At 36.4% G+C, this 12,355-nt stretch overlaps 1 protein-coding gene across 1 annotated transcript in view; it reads left to right on the forward strand.

Moving 5' to 3' along the window:
• The window catches only part of Tnpo-SR (transportin 3), a 605,621-nt gene that overhangs the window by 295,896 nt on the left and 297,370 nt on the right, over positions 1-12,355 (forward strand). The window contains exon 12 of the mRNA XM_090405918.1: positions 3,143-3,289. Within this exon, the coding sequence (XP_090262044.1) occupies positions 3,143-3,289 (147 nt within the window). The remainder of the gene's footprint in view (positions 1-3,142; positions 3,290-12,355) is intronic.

The raw sequence follows: 12,355 nt of genomic DNA on the forward strand, positions 1-12,355 counted from the left end.
TTGATGGAGTAGAGCTTTTCTGTAGGGTTATTGTCAATTTTCTGTAGAGCAGCGGCAATTGCTGGATAAGAGTAGATATGGGCAGGTGTTAGTTCGACCCGTGGACAGTTCTTGCATGTTTCATAACTTCTAGTACCGCCCGGATGAAATTTCATGCCTTTAAAGTATTCCGTCCTTAGCTTGGTGATGATTGTGGTTATTTCTCTATTTTCATTTATTTTGCAGATTTCATTCTTCTTCTTGATAGTTTATTTTACCAGTCTTATTTTTGCGACAGAGTTTGCATCAGTTAGTGATAGTGGATGTGATTTAAATTAAGGGGATATTAAATCCCACATTATTTCAAAGCTAAATAAGAAACTCAAAGATTGGAATCAAAGAGTTTCATGCCGAATATAGTAAACTATAAAAGTTTCGGCTGATTGTAGTGTAAGCTAAAGCACGTAGTTCAACACTAGGGCAACTCATTGCAAAGGTGGGTAAAGTTCTGATCATTATTCTTAGTATTACTCATAATGTAAAACACATCTCCTAGGAGATGTATGATGTTATACATTATGGTGGAAGGTCACTACCCAGACCGGTTTCAACTTTTATTGAGGTCTCAACAGTGAGTGGATAGACCAGATAATACTGACATTATGGTGGAAGGTCACTACCCAGACCGGTTTCAACCTTTATTGAAGTCTCATTAGTGAGTAGATAGACCAGGTAATACTGACATTACAGCGAAAAGAACTTATGTACTTTGCTATACGAGTTGTCAAAAAGTTGCACCCATAAATTACTTAAATAAAAGAGCCAATAGGCTTCACTTCGGCAATGTAACATTATTTAAATTAAGAGGATATTAAATCCCACATTATTTCAAAGCCAAATAAGAAACTCAAAGATCGGAATCAAAGAGTTTCATGCCAAATATAGTAAACTATAAAAGTTTCAGCAGGAGTACTAAGAAAGATTAGAGAGGTGAACAGATGGCATCAGTGGCAATGTCATATTAAAATGAGGATATTAGGAAAGAACTTAATATTGTTGGCATCCAAGAATGTATTGCAGAGCTAATCTCAGGTGGTATGATCACTTAAACTGAATGGGCAAGGAAAGATTAGCAAAACAAGTGTTCTTTGGCAGGAAAAAGACCCAGAGGAAGACCAAGATATAGGTAGATTGATACAGTAAAAAGTGCCTTAGAAGATAGAAATATAAAATCTGATAATGTTGAAGTCTTGACAGGTAACAGATTGATTTGGAGGAAAATTGTAGATACGAAGTTAGTAATGGTGTAAGTTTTTCATGCAGTACTATCATATCCTGTACACCCCTTGAGGGTACGTATCAGGAATTCGATGATGATGATGTTCTTCACATCATAGATGGGATTCAAATCCAGGTCTTTTCAACCAAAGGGCTTGTCTACACCAAATGGGCTACAGAGGCTCTTCTGGTAGACTGGCATCCATAAAAAAATAGAGTAAATAATTAAATAGTAATGAACAACAATGAACAATTGGTTTACAGAACATATACTTGTATACTGATGTAAGTAAATTGGGGAAAAACGACTATCTTAAAAAAAGTGGTCACTATGAAAGTGGAATAGTATTTTATTTGTCGTGTAAAATCCTCCTGATGGTGTCAGAAATCATTATCATTAAGCTACAAAACAAGCAGCATAACCAGCCTCCTGCACGTACACGCTTTTGTGTGTAGGTGGTTGTACTGATATGTATTCTGAATATACCTCTGTGACTGAGTCAAAATATTTTTATGCCTGTTTATACACCCATGAGCAGTTGAATTAGAAATACCTGCCTAGTAGCGAGTAGCATGGACTCCAGAAGGCAATGATAGTATTGGGGAGCCAAACTGATCCATGACTGTTGCACAGCCTCCCACAATGCATGAGGATTGGTCAGAGCAGGGCCCAGGGCGTGTATATCTCTCTCGACAGCATCCGAGATATGTTCAATAGGATTGAGGTCAGGGAACCTTGGGGGCCAGCCAAGCATCCTCATGTCCGTGGAGTGTTCATCCACCCATGCCACAATTCGAGTGCTGTGGACTGGTGCATTATCTTGCTGTAGGTACAGGTCTCCTGCAGGGTGCTGTAGGTGCAGAAATGGGAGCACATGATCTGACAGCAGGTCCCTGTATTGTTTGCCGGTGAGGGACGATGGTAGATGTACCAGGGGACCCATTTTATCCCACGTAAACAGTCCCCATATGAGGATATCACCACCACCACCACTTGTCTTAACTGTACCCTGCTGGCACGAGGGATCCATCGATTCATGTGCTTGGCAATGCACTCGTACCCTGCCATAGGCATGTACCAACGTGTACCTCGACTCATCAGTCCAGGCGACCTTTTTCAATGGCAGTGTTCCTGCGTCCATGCTAATCGTTATGCCTTGTGATGTGCGGTGAGCAGAGGTACATTAGTCGGGCAGTGGCTGCTCACACGTCATTGTTGTCCAGCATTGAATTGGTGAGTGATCTGCAGCACTGTGGCCCGTCTATCTGCTGTTACCATCCAAGCTAGCTGATGGCATCCCCTGTCATCGACACGTTGTACACACCACGGCAGTTTTCCCTAGCGACTATGGTTTTACCCGATTCCATGTACTCACGGTACACTCTTGACACAGTGGCCTGTGAAAAGCCCAGTGCCTGCACGACTTCGGAGATGGAGTGCCCCATACGTCTGGCTCCAACTATCTGGCCACAATCGTATTCGCTGAGATCTCAAGTCTTCCCCATTCTGTGCTCGACTATTACTCAGTAGTACAAGTACTGCCGAGTAATAGTCAAGTACAAGGTCTGAGGTCAGTACAAGGTCTGAGGACATCCCCGTCATGCGCCACATGGCACTATTCTATTCGCTGGGGCGACCACAGCACCATTTCTCCAACACTGCAGGTATCTCTAATTCAACTGCTCATGAGTGTAATATTAATGCATGTTCACAAGAGGTTGTATGATTGAAATATATTGCAATGAATATGCATATAGTTAATGAATTTTTAACTGTTTTTAACTGTTTTTCTTTGTATAATTTCATTCTGTTTAAGCACTTATTAACCGAGATCTTTAAAATATGTTAAAAATATTAACTAATATTGTTTTAATGTTTTTGCAGGTGGCTGAGATTACATTCAATTTTTGGTATAGAATGTCAGAAGTATTGTATAAGAATAACTGTGATATCTTGAATGAAATTTTTCAGCCTTATGTCCAGAGGCTTATAATAGCATTGTGTCGACACTGTCAAATGGAACCTGATCATGTTAGTAGGAAATTAATTATCTCAAGTAGTCTTTGATTAGCTTAATTCGAGTTTAATTAAATTGACTAAAATAACAATTTTCATGTTGCCTTTTCTCTCTACTTTCCACCTTATTTAAAGCACTTTGACATACAAAAATTCATCAGAATTTCTTAAACAATGATTACGCACTCCAAAGAAACAGTCTATGCTGTAATTTAGAACTTAATTTAAACAGTAATTTTCTTAATTTTTTTTTTAAGTGGACAACTTAAAACTTGGCAATTTTGTAATGGATTAACTGATTTTAACTAATCATTTTCAAATTGTTACTGAAGTTTTTACACTGATGTTATATTTATATTATTTATAGAAAGCATTGGAAATTTGAATGTGCAGGTGGTTGAACTTTTTTTTTTTTCAACAAAATAATTAGTATTTTAGTAGGTTGAATGGTATTTGAATGTTTGTATTATATCAGATCGGTGTGTACCAATGTGCCTTTACGAATTGGGCAAAATTTCTTTCCATGAGACTAGTGATAGAGAGATAAACTGTGAACAATTTATCATTCACAATTCTCAAACTTGCTTATAAAGTAAGTTTGAGAATTGTGATTAAAATTATAAAGTAAAAAGTGATAAAGGCATGGTTTAACTTTCCAGAAAGAGATCATTCTGAAGAATTGGCATCTGCAAAGCTTGATGCATATGTGCAAACTTGCCTTTCTCTCTCTCTCTCTCTCTCTTTTTAAAAGAATATCTAAAAACAAAAGTGTTCTCATTTGAAAAACCCAGTTGATCCAGAACAGAAAGTTGCTTCTAACAAATCTTAACTATGCCATTCATTAAAAATAAATAAAATCATGAAACTTTGTGTCTTTCTGCATATTTCTGGAAATATAAATATTATTGATCTTGGTTGATGATTATGACAGAGAACCCCGCTTTACCATAACTGTTCATTGCATGCATGCTTCCTCTGGACTTTTCATTCTCTGCTGTTTTAGGAAGTGACAACATTAGTATAGATGTATAGATGCATGCATGCAATCACTATCAGTAAGTGAGAATGATGTCTGAATCTGCCTCACTTACTTGATAGTCTTGTGATGATTTCGTTGTCATTTTCTGAAACAACATAATCAGTAAGAATCAGCATATAAGCTTAAATACCGGAATTATGATCACCTTCAAAATTTTTGTCAGAAAGACATCAGAAGAATCCTAAATAGTTTAGATAACAATCTTCTGGTCTTGATATATTAACTACAAATGTGCTTAAGACATGCTCCTGAATTAATGCTCATTTTGTATCTTTAAAATCTTTTGTACTTATTTGGGTATTGGGTATATGCAGTTGGGACCAAAATTACCTTAGTGAGGTCAGTGTATAATGTCTGTTACTTGAGTGCATCCTTCTGGCCTTTTTCATAGAATATTTTGTCTTTTTGCAGAATGAAAAACCAGTTTTTCTGAAAGAAAAATCCCTTTCCTTTGAGACCAGCTAACTCAGCTTCAGTTGAAAAGCCTTTATAAAGATATGTCACATTATTGATGGGATTTTGTGGAAAGAACCAACCTCTTTCTATAAAAAGGCAATGTCAATATCCCTCAAGTGACAGAGGCTCCTACCTCATCTCACATCTATCTTAGCATGGAAACAGGCATATGCAACTCTTTCAAAAGAAGGAAATAAAACCCAGTAATCTATCACCTACTGCACCGAGATTAGTTTTCTATTGAAAGTAATGAACATAGTTATCAACAGTCAATTTCTTCACTATCTAGAAGCCTAGAAGCTCAACATTTGATTGAAAGTGAGAAACTGGAAAGAATTATTTTACAATGAAATAATTCAAAATTCTGTTCAAAGACAAGCTTGCTTTCTGGCATTATTCTTGTTCTTCAACTCTTGCATTGATCATGACAGAAATCCTGCTTTACCATGAGCTGCTCATTGCATGCATCCTTCCTCTAGACTTTTCATTCTTCTGTTTCAGAAAATGACAATATAGATTTATTATTAATTAATTAATAATGTATTTAATAATTTAATTCAATTAAGAATTGATGAAATCTGTGTGGACATTTCCAATGCATTAGTATTGGAGTCAGACAAACAATAAATTAATTCGAAAGAGAATTGTTGCAAAAATCTTGTAATATGGACTTAATTATATAGCACCATAATGTATATATTCTGTGAGGGCATGTTAATTACATAATGTTTGAGGTTTTTGAATGTCTGCATGCATGTGGCAGTAAACAAAAGCAGGATGCCTGAAAATCTACATCCATCCATATGTTCACTGGGCATCCACAGATGCCGTATGGTCACTCCGATGCTCGGTGATGTGCCACACCTTGCTCATCATGTAGTCCTGTTGTATGCTTTTCTGGAGGCTTCAACTCTCTGAAGATCAGTCACTCCACACACACACACACACACACACACACACACACACACACACACACACACACACACACACACACACACACACCATCCATCCATCTCATTGACATTCTACACCTTCCTCTTTTTCCAGGAACTTCACCTTCTGTTAATGTTCTGAGAAGTCCTCCTTCCATCCTTTCAATGTGTCCAAAATATTTTAACTTTCTTCTGTCAGTATCCTTAAGGAGCTTAAAGTTCTACTGATCTTTTCTAACACTCATTCATTTGTATGCCTTTCAGTATATGATATCCTCAACAGCTTCTGTAACACCACATCTCAAAAGCAGTTATTCTTTTCTTGTCTGACTTCTTTAGGTTACAAGTCTCACATCCATAAGTTGCTGTTGAAAAAACAGCCACATCCAAAATCCTCAACTTTTTTTCCATGAGATATATCCATCCTTCCAGATTTTAGACAAATCTCTGTTTGTTGTTTTAGCCATTCCTAAATCATCTTCTGACATCTTCTGAACATCAATTCCTCACATTAATAATGGATCCCACATACTCACATTTGTTGACTTCCTCAGTTCTTTCTCCATTAAGGTACACTTGTTTCTCAAGAGCTTTCCTGTTCGTATTTCCTTTGAGAATCATAATCTTTGTCTTGCTAGGATTGAGTTGATGTCGTCTGCTATTACTGATCTTGTTAACTTTATCAAGAATTTGTCCTAGTTCTTCCTTGTCATTACAGAGGAGTATGGTATCATCAGCATACCCTTAGATTACTGATCAATCTACCACCTATCCTAATTCCTGTCTTGAGCTTATCCAGTGCTTCATGCATGATGTCCTCTGCATGTATACTAAACAACGAGGAGAAAGTAAACAACCTTGCATAACTCCTTTTTCCACCTGAAGCCGATCAGTCAATCCAACACCTGTGCTTACTGTGGCTTCTTGCTCCCTGTACAAGTTGGCTATCAACCTGATAGTGTGTTGAGGAAAACCCATTATTTTCATTACTTTCCACAGTTTCACATACTGAACACGATCAAAAGCTTTAAAGTAGTCTACAGAGGGAGTCTGAATTCTTTATATTTTTCTATGATCTGTCTAAGGCAAAGGATCTGATCTCTGCCTCAACTTTGAAAATCTACATAGTGTGTGTGTTGATGGTTAAGCTCTCCTATCAATAGTGTGTGTACTGTATAAAATACAATCTGCACACCTTTAATGATAATCTTCGGGCATGTTTAATTATTCTTTATCAAGGAACAGCTTTGGACAAAATCATATATTAAGTTTAATAACATACATATACAGGAATGAACCTCCATTGCTCAGTTTCAGTGAAGCCTTTGGTTGGAAAGACCTGGGTTGAAATTCTGTCCAGGATGTGAAGAACATTTATCAGTACTTTTTGTACATTGAACAGGTTTTTTTTTTTTGTACTGGATACTTAGGATAATTATCCTACAGAACTGGCAAATTGACCAGAAGAACACATGCAATTTACAGACATAGCAGACAATGCAGATACTATTAGCCACCCTATCATAAGCAGTAATCCACTTGCTAAGGCTGATGGATGCAACTTCTGCTCACCTGCACTTCCATCTCTCTCTCTCTCTCTTTCACACACACATCCTGATACAGAACTGTTACTTCACTGAAAGATAAAGCTGCTGAACTCTTCATATCATCTTCAAACTCCTGCATTGATGACCAAGGGAAATTGCCACAATTTCCCTTGTACACTAAAAGGTCTCCTGGTCCTGATGGCATCTCTCCATTTGTATTCAAACATTATGTTTCAGAGCTAACATCTGTCCTGTATCATCTTTACAACTATTATGCATAGCTGGTTCTTATTCCACTGTGTAGAAGCAATCTTATGTCCAGCCTATTCCAAAAACAGAGTGGAAGTCTACCATCAGTCTACTGACGACTTGTTATCACTTCAGTCTTCTCCAAAATAATGGAGAAAGTTGTCAGTAGCCTACTTCTCCTACCTACAGGCCCTTGAGTTAATGAACGTGACGACCAATATGAATTCCCTCATTCAAGATCTACTGCTGACCTCTTAGCTTACATCACCCACACTGGATGTGTGCAATGGAAATGTTCAGCAAAACTTGTGCTATCATTGATATTTTCAGAGCTTTTGATTGTGTCTGGCATCAAAGCCTGCTAAACAAACTGCCATCCTTTGGTCTACTTGCCATTCTCTATATTTGGGTTGCTAGCTTCTTCCCTGGTCACTCACTGTATGTCATGGTTGATGGCTTTCATTCTTCAAGCTTCACCACCAATGTAGGAGCAACTGAGAGGTCTGTCCTATTATACATTATGGAAAATTATGGAGACAACTACCGTGTTAGAGCAAAACTTTAATTTAATATAAACCAAAATGAACACTCGACGTTTCGACCTTCATATCAAGGTCATCACCTGGAGCATACACACACACACATATATATATATATATACAGAGAAACAAGCTGCACTACAATCTACATGATTTGCTAAAGTTACTGACCAACCGTTACAACAATTATTGGCCTGACCTCTGGTGGAACAAAACCTTTACTACATCAAAGCTAGAGTCCTATAATTATTATTATAGGATAATAATAATATATTATTATCCTATATATATATATATAAATAAAATAAAAATAATAATAAAAAAAAACCTGTGATAATACATATAAATTTCAACCAATTGGTATGGAATAGTTTCAATAAAAGCTGAAAATTGCTTCAAGTCCTAAAGTATGCTAGATACTAAGTAGGCTGAATATGTGCCATCCAAATTCTTGGAATTTTTATGCCACCATTATTGTTAAGATTAGGGTGGTTAATCAGAATTTCGCAGGCTTCTTTAAATTTTCTTTCATACCAGGATGATGTAAAGAGCAGGTACTTTTCCAGTCAATTTGGTGTAGGGTGTTGAGAGCGTGATCTGAGAATACTGCTTCACCAAAATTGTTATATTTAATGTGTCTTTTGTGTTCTTTTTGAAGTATAGGGATTGTACATCCAGTTTCACCAATATAAGGTAAGTTACTTGTGCAGTGGATGCGATAAACTCCAGGATGTACCAATGGGAGGAGAGGATCCTTAGAGGAGTTGAATATGTTTTTTAATTTTATAAGTATTTAAAAGTGGCATTGAGATTATAATGGTGTAGGATTCTATTGATTTTTTCTGATAACTCTTTAATTATGGGATGGCTATGGTTTTACTGTAATTTATATTCTTTTTTGATGAAGTTTTATGAAGAACTTTATTAATAGTATTTTTGTTGTAGCCATTATTTATAAATGTGTTGCTAATAATCTTTAATTCTTGTTTAAGAGCTTGTTGATTAGAGCAAATTGTTATAGCTCTGTTTTTAAGGGTGTTAATGACTCCAAATTTTTGTGATGGGTGGTGATATGAGTTAGCATGTATATATTGGCTAGTATGTGTTGGTTTGCGGTAAACCATGAAGGATAGACTGCCCAAGGGAAGACGTGTGACCAGTGTATTCAGGAACGGGAGTGAGTTGTTCTGATTTTCAATTTCAGTAGTAAGTTGTATGCGTTTATGTTGTTTGTTCAGGTGGCTGAGGAATGTGTTTAAAGTTTGTCGACCGTGCGGCCAGATAACGAAAACATCGTCAACATATCTAAGCCACACTGTAGGTTTTAGAGTAAAGCAATCAAGAGTACTCTGCTCAAAAGCTTTTATATAAAAGTTAGCAATTGGGGGGGGGGGGGGGGGATAGTGGTGAGCCCATGGCCGTACCTTCTTTTTGTAGGTAAAATTTATTTTGCCACATGAAGTAACCGGAATGTCGTGGACAAAGAGGGCCGTAATGTCGGGCGGAAATTTGTTCTGTAGTAGAAGAATTGTGTCACTTATTGGGACATTTGTGAAAAGGGCAGAAACATCCAAACTGACTAATAAATCATCTTTGCAGAGTGTTATGTTTTTAATTTTGTTTATAAAGTGTTGTGTGTTCTTTATATAGGAGGGGGAATGACCTACCAACTCCTTGAGTGTTGATGCTAATTTCTTGGCTAGGTGATAATTAGAGCTATCTATTCCTTCAACTATTTGCCGAAGCAGAACGTTTTGTTTGTGTACTTTAGGAACATCATATATTCTGGAAGAACTGACATAATGCAGGATAAGTTTTTTAACAGTGTCTGACGTCCAAAAAGTGATGGACTTAAGCAATTTCTCGTTTTTTTTCCCCTTATTCTGTTAGTTGGATTATAGATCTATATAGATTATAGACTATATGGATTATAGATATATATGGATCATCAAAAAAGAATATAAATTACAGTAAAACCATAGCCATCCCATACATTAAAGGGTTATCAGAAAAAATCAATAGAATCCTACACCATTATATCAATAGAATCCTACACTCAATGCCACTTTTAAACCACTTATTTAATTAAAAAACATATTCAACTCCTCTAAGGATCCTCTCCTTCCATTGGCACATCCTGGAGTTTATTGCATCTACTGCACAAGTAACTTACCTTATATTGGTGAAACTGGATGTACATTCCCTATACGTCAAAAAGAACACAAAAGACACATTAAATATAACAATTTTGGTGAAGCAGGCCTCTCAGATCACGCTCTCAACACCCCACACCAAATTGATTGGAAAAGTACCTGCTCTTTACATCATATAAAAACCTGGTATGAAAGAAAATTTAAAGAAGCCTGCGAAATTCTGATTAACCACCCTAATCTTAACAATAATGGTGGTATAAAAATTCCAAGAATTTGGATGGCACATATTCAGCCTACTTAGTATCTAGCATACTTTAGGACTTCAGCAATTTTCAGCTTTTATTGGAAACTATTCCATACCAATTGGTTGAAATTTATATGTATAATCACAGTTTTTTTTTATTGTTATTATTTTTATTTATTTATTTATTTTATTATATATATATATATATATATATATATATATATATATATATAAACATGTTGCTCTCCAGCCCAATTTAATTTTGTAACCTAATAGATAATAATAATAGGACTCTAGCTTTGATGTGGTAAAGGTTTTTTTTCCACCAGAGGTCAGGCCAATAATTGTTGTAAAGGTTAGTCAGTAACTTTAGCAAACCATGTAGAGTGTAGTGCAGCTTGTTTCTCTGTATATATGTGTATGCTCCAGATGATGACCGTGATACGAAGGTTGAAACATCGAGTGTTCATTTTGGTTTATATTAAACTAAAGTTTTGCTCTAATATGGTAGTTGTCTCCATAATTTTCCATAATATATTCTGATCACCGTGCAAGCATGAAAGAAAGGTCTGTCCTATTATCTACGCTCTTTCTTTTGTATATAAATTACCTACTCTCAGTGACTACTAATCCCATCCATAGTTTTGCAGACAATAGTACTCCCCATTCATCATACTCATTTGGCAAACCATGTAGTGTGCAGATATCCAAGCATTAAGATTATATTCATAGTGCTTTAGTGACTGATCTGTGTACTGTCCTTTAATAGATGAGGACAATCTGTTCACATTCAGTGCCACCAAAACAGTCTTGACTCTTCTGTCACAAAAGAAATCTCAGCTCACATTCCTCAACCTCAATAAAACGCAAATCATCAGACAAGATCAAATCTCTCTCTCTCTCCCTTCTCTCTCTCTCTCTCTCTCTCTGCTTTGACTAACATTAATCTCCAGCCTCTCCTGGCACAAACACATCACAATAATAGCTTCCTCAGCATTCATAAATCTAGGCATTCTGTTTGTTCAAGTATCCAACCATCTCCTAACAATATACATATCCAAAATCTGTCCATGATTAGATTACTGCTCATATATTTTGGGTGGAGCGCATAAAACTTCTCTTGAAATTCCTGATACTGTCTGGAGGAGAGCAATTCAGCTCATAGAGAATTCCTCTCTTTGATATTCAATTCAATCTCTATCTCACTGATGCAGTGTTTTGGCACAGAGTTCTGTGGATACTTCATTGGTCATTGCTCCACTGAATTGGCAACCATCATTCCACTTTCTGTTGCACTTGTTTAATACAAGAGCATCATCATCTGTTCAACATCCTTTTTCTGTGCAACTGTAAACACACCGAACCTGCTTCTCCTCTTCCTCTTTTATCCCATCTACATCAATTATTTGGAATTGATGTAGATGGGAGATACAGCCTATTACAAGAAGTATTTCCAGTCAGCTACGATTTGCAACTCTTCAAAAAAACAATGTGAATAAACTTTTATCTGAGTCCTTTCTGCACCCAGGCACAGCACTGGCGTGATTATAGGTCCTTGGACCTCTGTGTATGGAATCAATGTAAAAATAAATTAGGTTTAAAAAAAACCAAGTTATTTGGTTGTGAGCAGTCTTTGAGCCTAGCATGAAAGAGAGAATGGGATATATACTGTCACGTTACTACATTTCACTGGCTTTCTATAGTCTTCAGTTTAATACATAAGCAGCTAGCTGAAAATACAAATTAACTAGAGAATTTAATTTTGCTCATGATAGGTCAAATCTCTGAAGTTCATGCATGTTATAACTCTGCATAGGTATATATTTCTTACATTTTTACTGTTGTAGTTAGAGGAACTTACAGGGTGTTCGGGATAAATTTGACATATTTATAATTAATTATATTTTTCCGTAAGTTACATG

This window comes from Typopeltis vanoorti, chromosome 16 (genome assembly GCF_054136105.1).
Source record: "Typopeltis vanoorti isolate ZY-2024b chromosome 16, IOZ_Tvanoo_1.0, whole genome shotgun sequence".
Taxonomy (NCBI): Eukaryota; Metazoa; Arthropoda; class Arachnida; order Uropygi; family Thelyphonidae; genus Typopeltis; species Typopeltis vanoorti.